The sequence below is a fragment of the Sander lucioperca genome, chromosome 8 (assembly GCF_008315115.2).
Source record: "Sander lucioperca isolate FBNREF2018 chromosome 8, SLUC_FBN_1.2, whole genome shotgun sequence".
Lineage (NCBI taxonomy): Eukaryota > Metazoa > Chordata > Actinopteri > Perciformes > Percidae > Sander > Sander lucioperca.
In genome coordinates this window covers 38,395,085-38,420,916 of record NC_050180.1, presented here as the reverse complement: position 1 = coordinate 38,420,916, position 25,832 = coordinate 38,395,085, and the positions used below count along the sequence as shown (strand labels likewise).

Sequence of the window (25,832 nt, the reverse complement as noted above, 5' to 3'; positions counted from 1 at the left end):
GACTCAGTTTTGACAAGGATTTACATTACTGGCTGAAACTTTTATTAAGGGCTCTAACTGTGCAATCGTATGAAACATGACAAAACAACCCTGGTAATGAAAAAGCTCTAGTTGGCACCAGCACGGTGCTGACTCAAGTCTGGTTCTGCAGCACAGTGTTCTTTCAGTGCAGTCGTCCAAACCTCAGTGTAGGCCGTGCTCCCAGTCTACAGGCCCAGTTTGAACTCATAATTTAACCAAAATAAAATCAACACATACCCAGTTTGACTTCAGCGTTTTCAGTCAACAGCACGTTTTGTCCCTTGATGTCACGGTGAATGACATGATGAGCATGCAGGTGAGCTAATCCCTGTAGGGCGGGACAGAAAAAAAGCAACATATAACATACTGTCCATGACGCTTTTCTGTCAAACACTCAACACTCCGCCCCACTCTTTTTTGTCTGTGAAACATTTGCAATTCATCAGCATAACAGTCACACTTTCAGCCTTAACTAAAAATTCTTGTTTGAGTTTTCCCTTATAGTATATTTGACTGTGAATAGGAAATTGTCACGAAGATGCTGTGAAAGGGGCACTGACCCGGAGGATCTCTCGGGAGATGTAGGCGATCCAGTCCTCCTTCAGTGTGTTGCCTTTGGTGTTTTTCACCAGATCCGTGATGGAACCGGCACCGCAGAACTCCATCACCAGCTGGAGGAGAGAACAGGAGATACTGAGAAGACTGTGGACATTCACACACACACCCACACACTCCATCATTCTGACATTTATATTTTATTTTATATCGCATGACTTTTGCACCGTGTTTATCGTTATGCCCCAAAACACCAAGACAAATTTCTTGTATATGCAAACCTACTTGGCAATAAAACAGTTTTTGATTTTTAGCTGTTGTTGTTTGCAAGCAAAGTGTGTGAACAGATGGGGTGTGTGCATATTAACTCCATATACAGCCCCAACAGAAGGAAGAAGTTTGGTCCAGAATCTGGACTTGATGCTGCCTGGTTTAAAACCTCATGGAGGACAGACAATAAAACATTTTAGGAACAAAATCATTTTAAAGATGTTCCTCTTTATTTCTAAATTAATCTCATTCTGTCCCCCTTTGCTCGTTGCTACATTTTCTGCACATGCTCTTATTTGACTTTTCTCTTGCTTGTGAATTTTAGCTTCATTGAACTGTGTAATTCTAGTTGAAGAATTATTATTGCTATACAAGGTTTCAGGCGAAAGGGGAAATGTAATCAGACCTTATAATAACAATCCAAGTGGCAACAACTTTTATTTTTAGTGGACGTATATTGACGGCCGCTACTGCCCCATAGGATTACATTGCAGCCCGGTTTGTTCACATTAATCACTTAGAAACAAATGCATGGGAAAATATGATCCAGGTTGAAAAATACCCAAATTACCCTTTAACTTACAACACATTGCTGTCAAGACATCACATCATTATAATGGTAGAAATAGACTCACCCATAGCTGGTCGTCATGGCCTGGAGGACTTTTCTTGATGAATGCTCCATAATAGGTGGCTATGTTTCTGTGATGGGAGTACTTCTTCAGCATGTTGATTTCCAGCTTAATTTCCTCCTCTTCATCCTATAAGAGAGAGAGATTCTCATCAGCGTGGATTTAATAATTTTAATACAATTCAATGTTATTTATAGTATCAAATCATAACAAGAGTTATCTCAAGACACCTTACATATAGAGTAGGTCTAGACCACACTCTTCGCAAAGACCCAATTCCAGTAATTCCCCCATGAGCGAGCATTTAGTGTGACAGTGGTGAGGAAATCTTCCTTTTAGGGAGAAACCTCGGACAGACCCAGGCTCTTGGTAAGCGGTGTCTGACGGTGCCGGTTGGGGGTGTGATGAACAGTGGCAATTATAGTCACAATAAACATAATGGAACTAGACTAGAAATAGTAGTTGTAGTAGTTCATGGCGTAGCAGGGCGTAATAGGGTGTAGCAGGGCGTAGCAGGGCACATTCTTATTACCTGTGAGTTAGCGAGGAAGGAATTATATGAACTAATAGAGTAGATCAAAACAAACAATATAAAGTCTTTTTACTCCTGGTGAGCTTGTTTAAGCCAGAGACACAGAGGAAGGATGCATTAGCACCGAGACACTCTGACAGATAAACAACAGTTATTGATTTTCATGATCAGGTCAACTGGAAAGATGATGACTGTGATTGGCAGTGGCAGGTGATTTTTAAAAGGCATTCAGTATTTCAGTAATTTTCAGCTATATTAATAAAAGTGAAGTCGTTTAAAATCATCTTGTTTTCATCTTTATTGGTTTTACACGTGAGTTACTCTAGTAAATCTCTATTAGTATCTTTGGATTATGGACTTAGTCAAACAAAACAAGCAATTTGAAGACATCACTTTGGGCTCTAGGAAACTACAATGGGGATTTTTACTACTTTCTGATATAGATTAAGAAATTAATCTACAGGAATTAATATTAGTTGCAGCTCTGAATATTGTTTTTGGCCTGTGTTTACCCTGGAAGTTTGTGCTGTATCTTTAACAGCATCACCTTATGTTGTGTAAGGGTTACAAACAGCAAAACATATTCAAGGCTGAGAGCTGTACAGCCATAGTCTTTCCTGCTGGATGTCAAGCAGCTCAACTGAAAGTGTGGAGAGTGGAATTTCCCCTGCTAGCATGTAAAATGGTAAACTTATTAGAAAACACATTTTCTCTAATATTATTCAGATTTTCTCCACTGTGTTTTAGAAGAACCAGTCAATGTTTTTTACACACTCTGTGTAATGTTTAAAGCTTTGGCCCTCCCCCCAGTGTGGGACACTTTGAGATGTAAAGACGAAAATGAATAAAAAACAAAACCATGTTTGTTACCTAAACAGTAAAAAGTAAAAATAAAACCAGTAAAAAGTCAAACCAAACTGGAACTTCCTAGGCTGTTTTGAGTCCATCTATGAAAGACGTGCTGAAAAGCCAACCAAGGAAACAATGTCCAAACCAGTCTAATAAACGGATATCACTCCAAAAAAAACAGACACAGCCTGAACTGGAAATGATAACAGAGTCGAACAAATTACCGTCTCTCCCTCTCACACACTCAGGATATTACAGTACAGACTCAGACACGCATACAGACGCATAACAAGATCAAGCGATTATTTCTCAATCATTGGAGCAACACTGAGGCGGTGTGACATTTATTTGCGAGCACTTTGCATCAGCCGAGCCTGTGCATCTGATCCCGCGGGCCGACTGCGGCTGACATGACATTTTCACTGTTATTACGGCCGGTCGATAAGCAGGAGCTGGAAAGGCGGCTGCAGCTCGGGCTTCTGAGCAAACTGAGCGCTGCAGCAACCTCGTATGTCCACAGAGGAAAAGCTCTGAGGAACTGAGAGGGAAACTGTTTAGCTTTTCAAATTGAAACAGACATCTTGGCATTTCGTAGTAGCAGCTGTTATCATTCATGGCAAGAGTATTGATGGCAAGAGACCGTACTTATGCACAGCAGCGCTTTGAGCTAAATGCTAAGGTCAGCATGCTAACATGCTTACAAAGACAATGCAAATGCTGATGCTTAGCACGTGCTTAGTTTAGCATAATCACCGTCTTATTTTAGTGTGCTAATATTTGCTATTTACCACCAAACACAAAGTAAAACTCAGGCTTGTGGGATGTTTTGCAGGTATCTGGTCATAAAAGAGGATTTTTTTGGACATTTGAACATTTCAACCTGACGATGGTGCTAGATGAAAGGTCAGAGGATCAACAAAGTTTTTATAACTCAACATGAAGGGGACATGGGGGAATGTCTCTGCACCAAATTTCATGGAACAAAAATTTCGCATTTCACTCAAAACCACAAAAGTCAGCCTCACGTGATAAGAGGGAAAACTCAGTAGGATACATCATCACAACGAATTTCATTATTGATTCGTTGTATCAATATGCCACTCAGTCGCGGAGATAAAAAAAATTAATTGAGTTGAGCGCAGAGCGGCGCGGCGCGGAGCAGCGCAGCGCAAAAGAAAAGAAAAAAGAGCAGAGCGGGGGTAGAGGAAATACGCAGCCCAGTCCCGTAGCCGCAGCCGCCTCCCGGCATATGAGGCGTCCTTTTCGGCCGTCTACCGGCGTGTGAGGCGTCCTTTCCCCGTAGGGTATTTCGTGCTGGCCACCACGAGAAAAACGTCCCCGTGAACATGTATCAATAGATTAAAAATAACATGACATTTACACGAACTGCCGTGAGACCGGGTTGAAATACGGAGAGAGACCGGAGAGACCCGTAACGTTGTTCTGAAACACATGGCGGAGGCAGAGAAATCAGTATGACCTAAGTCATCCAAGGTGTGGGAGCATTTCCCACTAAATAAATCGAAAGCGTGTTAATTGCAAGATAAGTAAAAGCAACATGGCATGGCACGGGCGCACCACAGTGATGATTCAGCACCTAAAACGTAAACATGTTGGAGTCGTTGATGAGGAGGAAGGGAGTTCAACAGCAGGGTAAAGTCACTACAGAATCCTACTTTTGTTCCGTTTTGAAGTGAGGAACGTAATGTCCCTCCAGTAGCTCTTCTGGTGCTGGTGTGGTATTTACTCGTTATCCAGCTTGACAAGCATGACAAGCTAGCGTTATCTCGTTAATAACAGTAGTAAAGCAGGGGTGGTATAATTTGCAAGACTAAAGACACGTTTTTATTCACTCGCCTTTTTTGGCCCATTAATTTTTCAATCTATTGTCATGTATATATTCTGTGTTTTGTCCCATATCAGTTATTGTTGACAAATATATTTGTGTGTGTTGTACTTTTTAATTTCATTTTAAAGTTCTTTTATAGCACTTGGTCATCTTAAGCGGTGTTTAAATATGGTGTACAAATGAACTTAACTTGCACTTACTACAATGATGGTAATAATTTAATGAATAAGCTTCAAGTGTGTGTGTGTGTGTGTGTGTGTGTGTGTGTGTGTGTGTGTGTGTGTGTGTGTGTGTGTGTGTGTGCGCGTGTGTTGTCTGTATCTGCTCTTTGGGTTACTTACCTTTACACAACTATTAACTAAAACAACAAGTATGTAAGTATGTATTGAGTTGATGTAAATTAATGCTTTTTTGTTTTTTCATCCGATTCATCGATTAATCGAAAAAATAATCGACAGATTAATCGATTATTAAAATAATCGTTAGTTGCAGCCCTACTGGAGACCATGAATGTCTGGCAACCCATCCTGTAGTTGTTGAGATATTTCAGTCTGTGGACATTAGAGAGACATCCCAAGAGCCAATGCTGCTAGCATGGCTAAAAAATCTTAACATATAACCAGCAACTTTTAGCAGACATTACTAACTGCTGTTGGCTTTGGGGGTCTAACAGAATGTAAAAAGGTGTTAAACTAAAATGATAATTGATATCTATCATTCAACTTATAACTATGTGCGTGAATTGAAAATCAAAAACTGGTTTGAAAAGAAAGCTGGTCTGTAACCCTTGGGGATTGAAGACACAAATAGCCGCTCTTTGTCAACACAAAGCCGTTGATCAATAGCCACCACCAAATGTTGCTAGGAAAAACTTACGCTGATGTGATTGCATTCATTTAAAACCCAAAGTACTTATATACACCCTTTCTTCAACCTTCCCTAGGTCGTCTTCGTTATTAACAAACCAGCACCAGCAGCAGAAACACATACTGTAGGAGAAAACACAAAGCAGCTGAACAAAAAAAGCTCTACTGCAGTTTACCAAGAAACTCTTTGGACCAATCACAAGCATAGCCAAGCCTCTGTTTTAGTTTGTCCTGAAAAGAAAATACTGTATCATTCAATGGGACTAAAAACAGTTAGATAAGATTGTTAACAACATATTCAAAGTGGAGCAAAATCACAGAAATGACAACAAACTGTAGTTAAAGTTATATAAGAAGAGTCTTAACTGTTAGAGGCACATTAACAACATGTTTAAATGCAAGTAGAATAAATATTTCCTCATACTGGTGAGTTAATACTGCATGATGGCTGCCAAGACATTCAACCTTTATATTTATCGCTGCAGGTAGCTACCTTATTCTGTTCGCTGTCAAAACAGGTACAACTTGTATTTTTATACAGAAAATGATTGGTGTGATGAAATGAAAACACACACACGCGTCTTATCGAGCACTGCAGCTGCAGAAGCAACACATGACAGACAGGCAACGACTGCTGACATTTCTGCGTCTGGTCCAGAGGTTAAAGGGCAATTCAGCCGAAACTTCAGCATTTAAAGATGAAAGAAGAATTTAACTTGTCTATAAAAAACTGCAGCTCAGTTTCACTATCTCTAAAACACAGAACACCAAGTTAACCGGATGTTTGGCCAACTGACAACTGAACTTGCTTATATAAAAAGCAATGATTTTTATGCTGCCAGTCATTTGGAGAGTATTTTCAAATGGTAGAGGTGTCATGTTGGAACAAAACTCTTTTAGGTTCGAACTATCTTTGCACTTTAAGCTGTTATTACTGGGACATTAAACGTATATTTCCTGCTGTTTTGCTACGGTTAAAAAGCAAAGCCTGTGTTAGAGTCCAGCAGACAGCTTTCAGCTTTCAGTTTATACATGCTATGCTTGTTTTCTCATGAGATGTTTAAGAAAGCAGCAGGTTTTCATGAGAGGACATCGCCACATGCAAGCACCGCAAAAAAATGGTTTCCATTTTGCTTCAATCTGCTGAGGCTGTTTAGAGAGTTCAGCAGGAGTTTTAACTGTCTGTGAAGATGATGGGGTCAGTCGGTCAGCCAGCCTGTCAGCCAATCCCTTGAGTCACAGTTAGTCAGCCAGCCAGTTGGTTACTGCTTCAGCCAGGCAGCCAGTCATTTAACCAGGCAGCTAGCCAACCAATGAGCCAGGAAGCCAACAAACCAGACTGCTGGCCAGCCAGGCCTTCTGTTAATCCACTCATCAGCAGCAGACCATCAGCAGTCATCCTGCCAGGCACCCAGCAGGTGAGCCTGTCGACCTGTCAGTCAACCAGTCAGTCACCAACTCAGTTACATATTTAAACCATATTTCGGTGAAACCTTTCAGGCACACACAGAAGACTTGACAGGATACTAAAAGATGTACATAAAGTCAACACGCACGCACAAACAGTACCATTTATGGTCAACAGAACATCGCCCACAAATTGTTGGTCATGTGAACATTTTTGGAACAAGTCAGTGTAATTACAGATGCTGAGGACAGAGTGGAGGAGCATGAACGTTCTTACATACTCACTCATGAGACGAATAAAGTTTGAAAATAACAGCTTAAAGAGGGGAAGAGAAGAATCACCTCTATTGAGAAAACATAAAAATGGTTACAATCCATTATGTTCTGAGACATTAGAGAAACGTGTGGCAAATAGGAAAAACCAAAAAAAGTTTGAAAATGTGACTTCTAGAGCCAAACAAACTGATGTCATCAATCTTAAATCACTGGACAGAAAGAACTACACCATGGGCTGAGAGGTGGACAAAAATGGGAAAAATGGGCCCAGTAGAAAGATGATGACAGCGACTTTGCTTAACAATTATAAAATTATACTTTTTTGATACCTAACTTCAAAGTTTTACCTCCTTTTTAATTTAACAAAACAAGTCAGACTTATTAAAATGCAACAGTGTCAAGGTGTTTCTAAACACAATCCGCCATCCAAGACCTTTGGCTGAATATGAAACAAATTTCAATCATCAAAACTATTAATTAAACAGGAAAATCAGGAAATATCTGATCAAAATGTCAGACGAATAACACTAAGATTATGACAGGGCTGCACCTGATGATTCTTTTTTGATTATTCTGATAATTATTTGTCTACGTAAATTTTTTTCATCATATAGTCTATGATTGTCAGAAAATGGTGAAAAATACTTTGTTTTTTTTCAGCCAATAGTCCAAAACCCAAAGAGACTAATTAACAATGATACAAAATAAAATAAAAAATGAGCAGCAAATCATCGCATTTGAGAGGCTGGAAACAGAATATTTGGTAAATTACTTAAACAATTGATCAAAATGTCAAATTTGGTGTTGATTAGTTCCAATTAGTAATTGAATTGTTTCAACACAGGAATATGGCCCAGCTGTTGGCGCCAGTTTTAAGCGCCTGACAGTTTTCTATGTGGAGCTCGACCAGCCACACAGTCAGTCTTTCAGAAAGCATCATTAGGATTCAACAGAGACAACACAGAAGCGCGCACACACACACTCTCGTTTGAACACTGTCCATTTATTTTGGACACTCATCGTCTCCATCACTCTCGTCCTTGCAGCATCATTTTCCATCACTGTCTCCAATAATGACTTCAGCCCCATGTTCATGCTCATGTATCCCATCATTAACGACACCTCACTTCTCGCTGTCTGTCTGTCTCTCACTTTCCCCCTGATTTATATATACACATCCACAGTCAGTCGTTCAAAACAAGGCATCCTGAAGCTACTCATTATCATTCCTAGGCATGAAATGGTGGGGAGACTCGGTGGCGGCCATATTGCTGCTAAAGTATTACAGCACACAATGTGAGCAGAGCTAACAGAACCGCGACCCCTGGGGGAGCAGACAGCCGCAAAATGGAAGCATAAGGGAAAATGGAAGCTGAGCAGGAGGGAGACTTTGGCTTCAACAAAGGCCAAGAAAGGTTGACATGTCTTTAACAGGCAACCAGGAACCTGGAGGGACTTGTTTCAGGGACTATTTTAAACACTCGCTGCATTCTTGTCATATTTGATGAAGCCTCATGCGCAGCAAGTGTTTAAAATAATTCTATGAAAAAAGTCCCTCCATATATATATATATATATATATATATATATATATATATATATATATATATATATATATACATATATATATATATATATATATATACACATACACAGTGCTGCTCATAAGTATTCATATCCATGCTAAAGTTGACTAAAAAAAAGGAATAAAAAAAATCATCTTTTGGAAATTGATCTTAATGCCTTAATAAAAAAAATGAGGAAAAAGCCGACCTTTTAAGGACACCAATTTGTTTTGTGAATGAATAATGTATTGTAAATAAATAAATCTTCTTCCTTAAAATACAGGGGCCATAATTATACATACCCCTAGGCCTTTAATAATAAAAATCTGCCTTCCTCTATGGGAATTTAACATAGGGGTATGTATAATTATGGCCCCTGTATTTTAAGGAAGAACATTTATTTACAATACATTATTAATTCACAAAAAAAATTGGTGTCCTTAAAAAGTCGGATTTTTCCTCCTTTTTTGAATTAAGGCATTAAGATCAATTTCCAAAAGATGGTTTTTTTATTCCACTTTTTAGTCAACTTGACCATGGGTATGAATACTTATGAGCAGCACTATATATATATATATATATATATATATATATATATATTACTGTATATATTATAATAATATATATTATCATACATCATGACCAAAGTTATTACAATTCATCCTCAGTGTCTGTACCAAATGTGCAGTCATCTTGATAGATATTCTAAATATTTCATTGCATAACTGAAAACTTTGACCTGTTGGTGGCACTACAAGTGGCCTGAAAAGTCCTTTGTATTAGGGCTACACGATATGAGGAAAATATGTGATATGCAATACGTTGAATATCGTGATAATGATATTACTTTAAAGTGTACTCAGTTTTGTTGCTTTCAGTATTAAAAGCAAAATACAACAAATTGCTTTATTTTTAAAACAAATAAAAGGAAAAGTCAACCAAACATTCTTCTTTTCTTCTTTTTTTAAACTAATTGAACATTGAATTGAATATGAACTGCACCACTAAAAAAAGAATGACATTTTAAAGTGCCATTTTCTAGTGATATTTTCTTTCAACTAACACAAAAAAATCTCTTTTTTTCTCTCTAAACAGTTGATATCGCGATGACGGTTAAAAAAAATTGTGCAGCCCTACTTTGGCTCATTCTCTGGAGGGCTATGAATATCTGGATCAAATTTCATAGTAATCTATCCAACAGAGATGTTTCACTCTGCACCAACCAGCTAAGTGACATTGCAATTCCTACAACGCTGCAATTTTGTTCAAGAAAAGCAGACTTTGCAGGGATATAGGCCCAAAATTAAAATTTGCATTTGCTTCGACATGGCTGGACAGCTTTAGAAGATTTTTATTTTATTCTTCAAGACAAACATACAATCCCATGCCTTCAACACCTTCCCACCTTCTGAGATAGAGAGAGAGAGAGAGAGAGAGAGAGAGAGAGAGAGAGAGAGAGAGAGAGAGAGAGAGAGAGTTGAATTGCTTTAATGTGTCTAGTTTGTTTCATGTGCAAAATTCACAGAAAGAAAAATAGCAAGTGAGAAAATATGACGAGAAAAGCTATTCATTCCGCAGGGGAACAGTAAGGTAGAGATAAAGATGCTTGCTGTGGAGTTTTTCCACTAATCAAGATTGATTTTCCCTCTGGATTACATCCAAGTCAACAGCAGCACTGAGAGACTTAGAATGCTGAGCTTCTGCTGCTACACTTCTCTCTCTCTCTCTCTGCCTCCATTTCTCTCCTTTTTTTCCAGTTTTCATATCAGGGATGAGAATGACTTCACTCTCCATGTCTACTCTCTTACTCTATCTTGTTCCCCACAGAAAGCAGATGCGGCGACTGAAAGAAAGATGGGGAGGGGTTGAAACAAGACGAATACAAGCAGGGTACATGCCAAACAAAAGGAAGAGAAGGAGGAAACAGGCAAGAATCTGGATGAAGGCATTAAAAAAATCGCATAGAAGGCAGGGAGGGAATGGATGGACAAAGGAGAAGAGAGGGCCCGAATGGATGTGAGAGATGGAGGTAAAGAGATGCAGGCGAGCAGCGGTAGCCCCTCCTATAATCCCACTTCACTTCAGTTGAACCTTCTCAAAAAAGGAAAAAAACATTTGCTGATTACTTCTTATTTAAGCTCTCTCGCTCTCCGTCTCAGGTTTCACTCGCTCACTTCCTGCCGTTCCATCTTCTTCTCTTACCACCCTGATTGTTGTTCAGTTAGCTCAACACAGCACAAGCTATTTTTTTGTATCAGATGTTAATTAGAAAGATGGAAGAGATGAATACTCCTTCAGAGGAAACGTAAGTGTTGGTGCAGAAAATAACAAGTGTGACAATAGTCACAAAAACATCTAATAAAGCACAAAGAGGGAAAGTGTTTAGTCACATCCACCAGCAATTACATTTATCCCCTGGAATGAGCAGCATTGCCCTAAGAAAAAAAACGATGATAAATGATCAGACCGACTCGAGGCCCTCAGTGAAAAAATGCACGGGGTCTGTCAAAAAAGTAGAACCATGCTCAACTTTTGCGTTATCCAGCAAGGCACTAATAGCTGCAATGAAAGATGAAATAGTTGCTGCCGTGATAACTTTCCATCGCTATGGACCTGCTAAACCCTGCTACGCTCTGCAATTCCCTGCAGTGTCCGGCTGCGTCCTGCCACGTCCACTGCGTCCACCCATGCTCTGTTGTGCCACATTACACCCCGTAACGCCCTGCTGTGCCCTACTATGACACAAACTACTACGACTACCATTGTAGTGACTGTTCCATTATCTTTGTGACTATTATTGCCACTGTTCATCACACCCCCAACCAGCACCGTCAGACACCGCCTACCAAGAGTCTGGGTCTGCCGAGGTTTCTTCCTGAAAGTTTTTCCTCGCCACTGTCGCAATAGCCACTGCTGCAATAGCCACTGCTAATGCTTGCTCTTGAGGGAATTACTGTAATTGCTGGGGCTTTGTAATTATAGAGTGTGGTCTAGACCGACTCCATCTGTAAAGTGTCTCGAGATAACTCTTGTTATGATTTGATACTATAAATAAAATTGAATTGAATTGAGTATTACAAACCGTTGTGCAGTGTTTTGGCATCTGATAAGCTTTTAAACGCATTAATCAGTTACTCAAACTGGATTTCCTGGATCGTATTTCATTGTCTCACCAGTACCTTAAACAAGACAGGGACACCAACACAGACCACTGAGTTGTTTTACCGCAGGGCGCTTTACGGTCTGAATTCCCGCTAACTGTAGGTCGCAGAGGAGCTGATGCACACTCCTCCAATTCATATTCTGAATCTCATACTAGGACATTTTAAAGTGCTCATATTATGCTCATTTTCAGGTTCATAATTGTATTTAGAGGTTGTACCAGAATAGGTTTATGTGGTTTAATTTTCAGGAAACACAATATATTTGTTGTACTGCACATTGCTGCAGCTCCTCTTTTCACCCTGTGTGTTGAGCTCTCTGTTTTAGCTACAGAGTGAGACATCTCACTTCTGTACCATCTTTGTTGGGAGTCGCACATGTGCAGTACCTAGGTAAGGACTACTAGCCAGTCAGAAGCAGAGTATGAGGGCGTGCCACGCTAGCAGCTAGGCAAGCATTACAACGCGTGTTACAAAGTGACGCACGTTCGTCACGGAAGTAACATCCGTGAAAGCTCCTGTGGTTCCCTTCATAGGTCTCACACACACCCAAATAAACATTGCATGGCATTGGTGTGTATGCGTGTATGTGCACGTGAATATCTCAAGCTTTCTCTACTCAACTGTCATTCTTGGCGAGCATCCAGACAAACTCAAAGTGTTTATTTTAGAAAACGGCTGAACCATGTGAAAAAGGACCACTATAAACATTTCGGAGGGTTAAAAAAAAAAAAGATGTACCACCACGTCTTGAATATTCCCTACACGTGTGTTTCTCTTCAGTCATTCTGCTCGTATGAATACATAAACATATTCCCATCAAATGTTCCTGATCCTCCTTCATGTCCTCTCTTTAATCTGCACAGTTGGAAATGGAGATTTGTGCCTGCAGGCTGCAATGAGAGGTACACTCCCAAACTCTTTTTCACCAGGAACTAGGACTTCCAAAATGTTACCTGCCATAGTGACAGCTAAAGCAAACTAACTAATCATCATAGAGGATACTGAATTATTTAAACCTTTCTTTAGTATATTCAGTGAAGGTGGAAAAAGCTTTTAAAGTGTCTAGAATCAATATTCCTACATAGGTCGCTTCACTTCTTGTATGTGAAAGTTGCCGCCCATAGTGACGATCCATTGCTTAGCTTCTGTGCTGGTACTCCTGTCTGCTTCTCCAAACTGGGGGCGTGCCGACGGCCATCTATGGATAAGTACTTCATACAACCCCACTTCAAAAGATCCAAACTGTCCCTTTAATAATGGATTTATTTCCCTGACAGACTCAAACTGCTGTGGTCATTCTTTCCTTTAGGGGTGTGTCAGACTGCAGCCACAGAAAACCATGAGGGGTGTGAAAAGGGGGAAAAGACTGCAGAGGTGGCAAATATTCAATAGTCTAAAAATAAAGTGCTGCAAAGAGGAAGAATACAAAACACTATTCAAAACATGCCAGAATGTCCCATCACCCTTTTTAAGGGGGGTTGTTTTTAAAATAGAAGCGGTTCCATTAGTAGACAGAAGATAAATAGGGGTCACAAGATGCTTAAAGGGAGATTCTATTACACAAAATTAGGTTTACTTCTCTCCCATTTTTAGTTGTGAAATATTGGATACTTTCAGCTTTTCAGGCCTCTTTACTTTTACTTTAGCCACCAGCAGGTGATTATAGTTGTTAAAAATACATTAATAAACACTACAATACAGTTTCTAAACTGCTTATAAATGCTAAATAGGGGGGCATTTAAGGAAAGTGTTACCTAAAAATCCTTCAAATGAAACAATGTGAAAAGGAAACATGTCTACAATAAGGCCATTAGGGGTCTCAAGTAGGCTTTGCTTCATGGGGTAACCAGTAGCCTTGCCATGATTAGCCAATCCCAATTGATCTGAAACCCTATTAAGACGTCATTATTATGACACTACTGATATACATCTGCATTTTAATTCCATCCAAACTGATATCTCAGACACTGTTACAGGCCTTACTGCAACCAAAGATTTTCTTTTAAATGGGACCTTACATACCTCATCCTAAAAATGGGACTTAATGTGAAGTATTAGGGGTTTAGACATACAGCTAAAGGCCGACAGTACAATCCTCTTCAGTGTAACTGTTGACCCAGATTAAAGGATTTTATGTGACAGCCTTGAAGATAGTCATTCCTCTTTAAGGCGCCTGGGCAGGAAGTGGTCAAGTGACCTCAAATATGTGTTTGTGAATATTTTTCCCATTGTCTCAGTTAGTTATTTATTCAATGATGACTAAATCAAAAGGAAGGAAAAAAAAGCATTCACTTCCACCACCATCGACACAATGAGATGCAGTTTTATAAGACATTTCTGCATGTGTACACACAAAGAAACACTGGCTCCAATTACACAGACAGAAACTGCCCTCTGAGTCCTAACTTAACTTTGCGGAAACTGGCGATAATGCACCCATGGGCTCCAAAACACACACACATACGTGCGCGCGCACACACACACACACACACACACACACACACACACACACACACACACACACACACACACACACACACACACACACACACACACACACACACACACACACACACACACACACACACACACCCCTTCAATCTTTAAGACTACTGATCTTCAATCTTTAAGAGTACTGGCCAAAAATATCCCTTAGGAAATTGAAAATCTGTTGAGTTTCAAACACAAACTCAGCTTTATCCAATGAAGAACAAAACTACTATGAGGGTTGAAAGCCATGTGATTATAAGCTTGAAAATTATTACTATTTTTGAAGAGAAATTATTGACATGAGGGAGCAGAGCGGCGAGAGAGAGAGAGAGAGAGAGAGAGAGAGAGAGAGAGAGAGAGAGAGAGAGGAGTGAGAGAAACTGTTTTGTTGTTAACTGTTATATTGAACGCCTGAGTAAAGAATTAGAACTGATATAGTCCAACAGATGCAATCAAACTAAATTTGGGATAAATTCCAAATCTGCAAATGCTGCATGCTGCTAAGGTGAGTCTGGTAACTGCTACAGCTATGTATTAGTCTCACCTCATGCATCTTTCATGCATCTATCCCATTTTACAATATTTACAGTAAGTCTCTTTTCAAAGTGGAAATATTTGAATATATTTGAAAGCTGTGTAAAACCAAACTATTATCTCTCAAACAACTGAGTCAACAGAAGAAGCATGTTACTTCATGAACCATTACTTATAACAGAAAGATTTTCTAAAGATTTTCTACAGAATTCAACAATCCTGCAAAAGTGCAGCCGCAGTTTAACCAGCATGCAGTTAAAAAAAGACTCCTACACTGACAACAATAATCAATTTTCTATCCAGCTGAGGGGAAATGCTGAAAACTTGGAGAGAAAAAAACTCTAAATATTGAGGTGTTTTTTAAGTGGCAAAGTTGGTGTGATGATAAAAGAAAAATGCAATAAATCATGCCGTACATAAATTTCCACTGAAGTTTGTGCTCCACTGAAAGAGAGACTAAAATCGGAGACTAAAATCGGCAGCAGAAAGAACATCAGATCTTTGTGGAGCGATAAGAAGACTGTAACCTTCCTTAAATTACTACATCAAACAAACATAAATGCCATATTTCCATCACGTTTTCTACATTGTTTTTCACCGTTTGAGGTTTGACTACAGCTCATTTAATTCTCTCGTTGTGTCCTCTTGTTCTGCAATGCTTTAATGGCATCCACCTGGAGAATAAGCACCACCAGCTGTTTATCTCGATGCACTCAACTACCAATATTTAAATCTTCACAGAATTTGGATGGAAACTGGGCAAATAAAAACAAAATATTAAAAGAAGGTGTGTTTACGGACCTCAGTGACGTCCATAACCTTGATGGCCGCCAGTTGTCCCGTCTTGACATGTCGGCCCTGGAGAGAAAAGCACAAGAGAGAACAGATAAGGGAAAGGTAAACTTTTTAGCAGCCTGCACAGCAGTCTATAAGACATTTTCAATGGAATTACACTGCTAGGCAACAGCCTGGCCCCTTGATAACTTCCTGTCAGTTAATGTCATTCACATACACTGCAACAGGAAATCAACTTGGGGCCATTTAGAATGTTTATGTTTACTACTGTGAAATGGTCTATAGTCATTTATGTGACTATTGTTAAAGTATAAACAGTCAATTATAAGACAATTAAGAGCACAATATGACAATGCTATTTTTCTTTTTTCAGTGTTGGTAAAAGAAGCCAAAAAGTGACCAATTTACAGCACAGACAAGCACATGGCTGTGCAATCAAAAAGCTTTCCAGACGAGTTCAGTAAACATACACTGCGATTCAGTTGGTCATAAAAACAAAAACCACATTCATTACAAGTTATTTGCCTCTACAATAGTGTGGAAAACTACAGATGATAGTCCAAACCTTCAGCATTCCTCAACAAACTGAACACAGTGTTTTAAATATATGGGCTTGGTGCAAGAAATTAAAACATAACTCTCCTCTTTTTTTAGGCACAGAGTGAACATCAAAACCCAAGTTAATGAGAAAGCCCATTTTCACTCTACAGCATCACTTGACAGGTTCAGTTACCACTGTGGGTTAACAACGTAAGCTCAAACGTTTTCACAGACGGAGAACCAGAGAGGAACAACCTTAACTGACATAGAGAGAAAGTGTGAGTCTAAGTCTGTGCAACTTTTATGTCTGCATCAAGTTTGTAGCTTATGTCTGACTCTGTGCATGTGTGTCTGAACATGATCTGGTTTCCTTTGTGTGGAACAGGACTGCGACACCTGAGCCACCGGCCCCCGATCCTGAATGAGTTAGCGCAGTCCGCAGTTTGAGTGATGAGGGATTAACCCATTTTAGTTTAACCACAGGGGACATGCGTGTGTGCGTGTGCGTGTGCATGTGTGCGTGTGTGTAGGCGGGGTTGGTGAAAAGGTCAAGGCTGATCGAGAGAGCAAACTGCAAAACATGACAAGGAAACAAATCTCTGCTTGTGCCTTACTGTGGGAATTACAAAACTCATTAGAAGTAACAATCACAAAGAGAATTAAAGAAATAGCTAAGATGTTGCGAGATGTGAGGAGGGTTAGTTAGAAATATGAATCTGGCAGTAGAGTGCAACGGGAGAGGAGTGTAGATACCGAGAGAAATTTGAAGAACAGCATAACACAAAGTGTAGGTGGGCTGATTATGATGAACATATCAGCTATAAAAAAAACAAAGGGAAAGGATGACAGTTTAGGGAGTGGACAAACTGGAGCGAAGGGGAGAGGAAAGGAAAGATAAACAGAGCTGTTTCAGTGCAGAGAGGAGACTAAAAAATAACAAGGGACAGTGACAGAGTACCTGTATGGGAAAGTGTTTTTTAACTGGACGAAATGAAGGCATATTACATAAACAAAATATGTATTTGTGTGTGAACAGTTTAGAAAACTATTCCAAGGCTTTTAAAAGCCATTCCTTTACAAAGTGTGTGCATCTGAAAAGCATTTGAAAGGACAGCAATTCTCTCAACAACTAGATACTACAATGTATGTTGCAACATTTAACACAGCTGGAGGAAGCATCCAACTAGGATTCAACAGCATTTGATCAAATCTGCTTATTGAACCCAATCCTTTCAAGTCCTTTATTACGGTTTCTTTTTTTTAAGTTATCTTAAGATACACAATGTATGAACCCATTCAAGACACATTAGGCAACTACCTGTCAGGCAGCAAACAGCAGACAGACAAAGATAGCAACTACCTAGCGATGATAGTGGAGCATTTAGCAGCTAAAGAGCCATATGGAGAGTGAACTTTGGACCTAGATTCATTAGGTGGCCAGAAACACCACTTTAAATGAATGATAATGTTTGTTCTTATCTGCCAGATGTGTAGGTGTCTGTCTCCTGAGCCCAAGTGGCCTAAAAAAACAAATTAAGTATTCACTATTTAGCTTATTGACTACCTGAATGTTTTTTACAACTGGCCAAATTATTCAAAAGTCAGTTGGTTATACTTAAACTGTGGAGCTGCTTTTCAGCCACAACAAGCCAACGCAGGCTGACCTCCATCAGCCTCCATTAAACTCTGTAGCAATGCTGAGTCATCTGTTTCTAACTCACGACACACACACACACACACACACAGGAATGTATTTCTGGCATACTAATGCAAACACACACAAACTCACCAGCACTAATAAATGCACTTACAATTACATTTACACACAAAACGTATATGAACCCTGACATTTCCCCCAGCTTTCTCAGTCTGACCTCACTAACTTTTTCTCAGCTGACCACAGGCCTGTTTAACAAAGTGTTACCTCAAGAGAACAAGAAGCACCTGTGTGTGTGTGTGTGTGTGTGTGTGTGTGTGTGTGTGTGTGTGTGTGTGTGTGTGTGTGTGTGTGTGTGTGTGTGTGTGTGTGTGTGTGTGTGTGTGTGTGTGTGTGTGTAGGTAGGCAGGGTACCAGCATGTTTCAGCTGACTTAGAAAACTTTAATGTCCCTGACTTGTTGTTTTGTTAAGACTTAAGAAAGTGTGTTGACTGGGTTTATTTATAATCTCACACAGAGGAAGTATGCGTACACTTATGGTGAACATCATTTGTCCAACCACACACACAAACTGCAAACACTACTAAGGGCTACAAACTTCAATACACTGACAAACAGTAGACACACACTTCATATTCCTCTCACACACACACACACACACACACACACAGAAACTAACATAACGTACAGAAGCTGCTGTATGAACACCACTGACATCATGACAGACACTGATGAATGAATATCAAATACACAAGAGTCCTTGAAGTGAAAACCAACCACTCATAGGTGTGTGGTCTGACAGTTTGCAATTTGTACTGCATCCTCTCAGTTTCCAATCACATTGAGAAATATTGGCCATTTTTCTTTTAGTGACGCAGTTTTCCAAAAGAAATAATCAACAAGACACTGTCTAAATCATTCAAAAAGACTGTGTGTGTGTGTGTGTGTGTGTGTGAGTGAGAGAGAAAGGTGACCTCAGAACGCAGACTGTAATAATTACAGAATCCCCCCCCTCCCTCCCAACCGTTGACACACACAGACAGGCACACAACAGTTAAAAGATGACATCATCTTCTTCTCTGGTTCCTTTGTTCGGAAACAACACACACACACACACACACACACACACACACACAAACACACACACACACACACACATATTTTGGACACATAAAATAAAGGTAAAAGACAGGGGGCAGTTCATCAGTCATTCCGAAGATTTATTACATTGACATTATTCAGCTGCTTTTTGTAGCTTTAAGGACAATTCCAGGCTATTTTCTACAACCTGGGTTTTATTTTCACTGTTTTACCAATTAGATGTATGAAAGGCCATGTGAACCGGTCAGGACCACAACTTTTTCTTTATATCAACTGTAGCCAGCAATAGCAACCAGAAGTTAAAAGACAAAACCGGACATTGAACAAACAAAAACAAAGAAATGGGTCAAAAGAAAAAGAAAATTAGCAGGTAGACATTGCTTCATTTTTGGGCAGTCACAAGCCAAAAAGAAATTAACCACTGATCTTGGTATTTGAATGGAGACCAAGTGCACCTTAAATGTTACAACCTGTCTGACAACTTGTGTTCCTGCACTGTTAGACTCCCTGTTAGTATCCTTACATCAGTCATTTTAGCTAAGATTTAAGCAATGTCTGGGTTTTTTCACTACTTTTTAGATACATTATGTATCGTCTTAAATGGTGTGGATGCTTGATTTTCCATTAAGATTTCAAACTGTCCAATTGTCAAGTGAGTGCTTGGTCCAGAGAAAACTAGACTCATTAGTGATGGCTGAACATCTCACCTTAACCAGACATTATCCAGGGGGATAAGTTCTTCACTGAAGCCACTTTTCATGATTCTAAGAATTAAAATAAAAGCAAAAATGGAAATAAAAGCAGCTGTTCTATTTACAGTACAACTGCATGACTGGATAAACCGAAGATCTAGGAGATTTAAAACTTCACTTTTCTCCCCCCAAGTCCTTTTATATACGTGGATGTAGATAATGCAGTTATTGAAACTCTCTGTTAGCACCTCCCCGCTGGCTCCACGCTCCATTCAGACATGATATCATACTGCTGTCATCCGACTCTCCCATGACTAGCACCATGATCCATCTTCACCGTGCTTGGTCAAGTCTCTGTGTGGGACGTTTGGACCGGAGTCTCCCTTAATAATGGAAAAGCCTGGAGGGCCCGGGAGGTGGGAGGCCATCCGTGTTGGTTTCAGTGCAGACTTTTTAGGCTCACATGGTCTCAACACATTTCTTTCAGATGCCCTCGAGGCAAAGTTAGTATTTCTGGGGGGAACTTTACTGCTTTACACCGTGCCTGAGATAACAATACAGCCTTGGTTTACGGTCATGTGGATTTTTGAAGCCTGATCACAGTTATTTTGTCAGCTGAATTCCCTGATAACCGTTGTTTTAGGATATTATATATCATCTTTAAATTCAAATTTACAAATACAACAAATTGAATAATCCTCTGGGAATTGTATTCTGGTCTTGCTGGAAACAGCTTTAACTCATCATGGGAGACCAAAACTCTCCACGGATTCAATTGTTTTAGTGTCAACAATCTAGATATTTTGCAGACAAGTCCTTCTCAGACAACAAGACTTTTATTTTAAATTGTGGTCAAGATCACAAAGTTTGTCAAGATGCCAAATAAGTGAGGTTGGTGAAATATGTATAAAAATATGCACAAGACATTTGATGGAATATTTAAAAAGGACCTTAAAAACATAGGCCTATTCCAGTTGATAAAGCTTCAGAACAGCACTGAACATACAGGTACAGAATATGTAACGGTGTACGCATTTAAAATACAGTTGCATTAACGATAAGATAAGACTATAAAATCTCAGAAAATAGTAAAACATGTCCATCACAGTCTCACTGAGCCCATAGGACATCTTCACTAGGGCTGCAACTAAAACATTATTTTCATTATCAAGAAATTTACAAATTACTTTTTTAGTTAATCAATTAATCAATGCTTAAAGCCCAAGGTGATGTCTTTAAATTGCTTGTTTTGTCCAGCCAAAATGTCCATTTTCAGATTTCTGATTTTTACAATCACATTAGACAGAAAATCCTCACATTTGAGAATAAATGTCTGCATTTTTGCTTAATAAAAAATGACAAACAATTGATCTCTTTATAAAAATAAAAGAAGATAAAAGCAGTGAATCTTTATGTTTAAGAAGATGGAACCAGAGAATGTTTACCATATATTCTTGATAAATTAAACTATTAATCAACTATCAAACTGTTGCCAGTTAAGTTTTCATTAATTCATTTTCAGGGTATTCCAAGTTGAAATGTCTTCCTCCTATCAGAGCAAGATGACAGGGAGAAATATAAGATAAATGGATGTAAAGTCTTAACCACTTTCTGGACCAATTGCGAAACAAACAACAGTTGCTCAGTCAGCAGACTGTCAGGTTGCTCTGAGCTCGAAGAGGTCACGTGTGTGGGTGCTGAAGAATTGATACGCTCAGGGAGCATTTTTCTTCAGAGACTCTGCTTTGGTTTCAGGGCATCACTGACTCACCCCCTTCCTCCCCCTGGCAGCCAACAGCCACTTTAATCAGCCGCTGTTTGCCAACACTGCCCGGCCCGTCGCTCCCCACAGATCACCAGCTTCACTGATGTCACTTTTTTTTTTTTTACACTCACACTTTTTATCAACTGCTGACTGCAGGGTTTTATTTTGCTGAGTTGGCTAGACAAAGATACTTATGTTTATGTATATCAGTTTTGTATAAAATTGAATGATTTTTTTTCTAATACAGTACGTTAAAAAGGTACAATATAGTGGCCGGGTTAGCTCAGTTGGTAGAGCAGGCGCACATATGTAAAGGTTTATTCCTTGGCGCAGCGGCCGCCGGTTCGACTCCGACCTGCAGCCCTTTGCTGCATGTCATTCCCCCTCTCTCTCCCCTTTCATGTCTTCATCTGTCCTATGAAAATAAAAATAAAAAGCCTAAAATGACCAACAACAAAAAAATCTTTAAAAAAAGGTACAATATCTGATAATTACTAATAAATACTGTAAAAAGACCGCAGTGGAGAGCATTGCCCAGATACCACATTTACAAATCACTAATGTGGACTGGATGTTGTGTTTATAGCTTGTTCTGCTGTTCGCAAGTGGCCAAAAGAAATACATTAAAAGTTCTTTAAGTTAGGTTTTTATTTTGTGGGAATATTATTTTTTCCATCTGCTTTTTTCCGTCTTTCACCAGAAGCCATAAATCCTTAAATCCTTCACATTTTCCTCCAAATCCAAGAGTGGCTCACAATGTAAAACGTAACTCAGAGGTCACTCTGTGATGGTTTGTTCATGATAATTACATGTTACATGATAAATACTTTATTCATCTTTTGGTGATGAAACACTACAACACTCATCAGCCTCTAACCTGCTGCCCATGAGACATGTGGAACCCTTTGTTTAAGTGCTGACAGTTTCACAGACTGCGAGCCTAAATGAGCCCGACGGCGGACGTTTAGAAAGGCTGTCAAAGCCTCCTTCACCTCTAATCAGCACCCATCAAGGCAGCAGAGGTTCCTTTGCTCAGACTACTGGGACCTGACCCTAGAGTTCATAAGGTACACCACCCCCATGATCCTTCAGCTGGTGTAACCTTTGAGCTGTTGCTTCGACAGGGGTGGGGTGGAGAGGAGTGATCTGGATTTCTCATTAAAGTGGAAGAGACTGAAGCTGAACCCAGATACTGATCTGTGGTCAGTTTAATTGCTACGTGTTGAAAGGATCAGAGCAACATCTGATTTTTTTTGCGAAGTAAACAAGTGTTAATAGTTAATAATATAACAATTTACGTTCAAATACAACTACTTTACAAAAAAAGGTTGTAATACACCGGAATTATCCTTTAATGTCTGACACTGAATTGCAGTTCACGATAACATAAGGGCTTAAAAACAATATTGTTTTAATGACAATGTATCAAATGACAATATGAAATAGGTCGCTTATAGTGTTGAACCTACAGAGAATTATCACTTGAATCTGCAGCTCTCCTCGGCTTTACAGAGCTTTATAGTTTCAGCTCTGTGTTTAACTGTCTGGCCCTCAACTTTACTGTTCTGGTTCACTCTCACTGATTTCATGGTGTGGTTTTTTTCGGCTGCAGAAGGCAACTGAAATTGGAAAACAAAAGCCCCCAAAACCTACTGAACACTACCTGTTCAGCACCAAACAAGCAGACAAACACAGTCAGTGACTAGCTGGTGATCATAGTGGAATATTTAGCAGCTAAAGAGAAGATATTTCCCTCAGGAGTTTGTAGAGACCAAACACAGAGTGAATATTAGACTTACATTCATCAGGTGGCCAGAAACACAACTTCAAATAAATAATAATGTTGCTTTGTAACTGATGGATGTGTGAATAAACCACTGTTAATCTTCCACTGCTCCTAAGTGGCCAAATCATTTGACAGGAGGCATTTAATGTCTTTTTTTTCCGAAAGTGGAGAGTTAGACCGTTTCACCACTACATTTACTGCTCTGGTACCTTTTTAAGAGAATCGTCACAATCATTAAACCAAAGAAATATTGACCAGCGACATCTTATAGCTACATTTCTGTCCTGCCGCTTTTAAAAAACATTTTTGTTGCTGTTCTTTTATCTTCAAGATCTGAAAATCTGTTTTCCGGACTTTTTCAGGCTGCTACCAGAAAATACAGGAAGTTTTAGGGAGAAAGAAAGAAAGAAAGAAAGAAAGAAAGAAAGAGAAATGAGTGAAGACGAGCATAAGAAGAAGGTTCAGTGTCAGAGGGTTTAAAAAAGAAGAGGAAGAATAAGATAAGACCACTCTGTGTGTGTGTGTGTGTGTGTGTGTGTGTGTGTGTGTGTGTGTGTGTGTGTGTGTGTGTCCAAGATGACTCCACTCCCCTGGCATTTCCTTGGGGGGGAAGTTGCGCAGATCCCTTCTTCCCTCATCATAGTTCTATCTATCTGGCTTCCATCGTACACACACACACACACACACACACACACACGCCATCTTAAACTTGTAATATATACTTTCACGTAATAATCTGTTGCCTAAAAGCCTAAATCTGGACACACACCTGGCTCTGTTGAGCATTGTGTGTGTGTGTGTGTGTGTGTGTGTGTGTGTGTGTGTGTGTGTGTGTGTGTGTGTGTGTGTGTGTGTGTGTGTGTGTGTGTGTGTGTGTGTGTAATGGTTTTTGGGAAAAGGTGTTCTTTATTGCACCCCTCTGGTCTTTGGGGCACAGACAGAGCCAGGTGCAAGCTTTGGTACACACACATCCACACACACTTTTACAAACACACACAGATGCACAAAGACAAACACCCAAAGACAGACAGACAGACAGACACACAAAGACACACTTCCTATTTCTGCAGCTCAGCAAGTGTGAAAATCGTCTCACTAACAAGTCTTCATTGATCGAACCACTGATGTGTGTACTTACTGCTATACTGCTAATCACCGTCGTAATTATGAGTTTCCACACTTCAGGTTTTTCACATGCTGAACATCCACCCACAACAAGCTGAATACACAAGTCTTTTATGACACACACTAACATATATAAAAAATATTAGAAAATATGAGGTCCAGAGGAGGAATTCAAATATTTCTAGATGGTTCCAAACGAACGAACAGACAGCAGCAGCTGCTGAATGCTGTACTTCCTGCCACATATCATCATCATCATCATCATCATCATCATCATCATCAACATCATCAACAACAACAACAACAACAACAACAACAACAGTAGCAGTAAGGAAAGCTTCACTGAGTCACAACCAGTTCTATAGCGTTTCCATTGCCATTTTAAATTGACATATTATATCGATATCGAGATATGAGATTAGATATCGACATAGATTTTGGATATCGTAATATGGTATAAGTGTTGTCTTTTCCTGGTTTAAAGGCTGCATTACAGTAAAGTGATGTCATTTTCTGAACTTACCAGACAGTTGTTCTATTATTTGCCTTTACCCACTTAGTCATTATGTCTACATTACTGATGATTATTTATCAAAAATGTCATTGTGTAAATATTTTGTGAAAGCACCAATAGTCAACACTACAATATCGTTGCGGTATCGATATCCAGGTATTTGGTCAAAAATATTGTGATATTTGATTTTCTCCATATCACCCAGCCCTAGTTGCTCTCAAGCTCAGTTTCGGTTGCTGCTTTGCTCTGCCTGAGTGTTCAAACAGGGAGCTCTATGTAAGTAGGCCAAGAAAACCGGCTCACTCTGGGGAGAGACACGGGGACAGACAGAGAAAGAGAGAGGCTGGTCACTTATAAACCACTATTGATCGCTGTGGTGCAGCTAAGAACTAGGGGAGTGTCCACTCTGATAACAAACACACACACACACACACACACACACACACACACACACACACACACACACACACACACGGAAAAAGATCAATATGGAATTTCTGCTTTTGATATCCACAAAGATTGCTCCACATTTATATTAATGATTAGCAGTAGATAACTATGTATTTGGTCTTTTTTGTGTCCCTTTTTTAAGGGATTATATTTCTGTAGAGTGTAGACAGACGACACAATGATTTCCAAGCAAGATCTTTAGAGTTAAAAAGGTCCAGAGAGAGGGGGAAGAAGTAAAGTTAAAGAGTTAAAGACAGACACACAGTGAGGTAGTGACAGAGAGAGAGACAGGTAGTTAGAGAGACAGGCAGTGTTGCATAGCTGCTGTAATTAGATCTAGTAGTAGTAAAGGGGTTACATTCTGGGCACTGGTGCAACTTTCCATAACGTAATGGGCT

General features: G+C 39.5%; 1 protein-coding gene across 15 annotated transcripts in view; it reads right to left on the bottom strand.

Annotated features, from left to right (window-relative positions):
• LOC116062943 (mitogen-activated protein kinase kinase kinase kinase 4-like) overlaps positions 1 to 25,832 on the bottom strand; it is a 105,038-nt gene that overhangs the window by 44,601 nt on the left and 34,605 nt on the right. For all 15 annotated transcript variants that reach the window (XM_036004644.1, XM_031318276.2, XM_036004634.1 and 12 more), the window contains exons 3-6: positions 15,811 to 15,867; positions 1,482 to 1,607; positions 582 to 692; positions 259 to 349 (exon numbers count right to left, since the gene is read on the bottom strand). In XM_036004644.1, the coding sequence (XP_035860537.1) occupies positions 259 to 349; positions 582 to 692; positions 1,482 to 1,607; positions 15,811 to 15,867 (385 nt within the window). The remainder of the gene's footprint in view (positions 1 to 258; positions 350 to 581; positions 693 to 1,481; positions 1,608 to 15,810; positions 15,868 to 25,832) is intronic.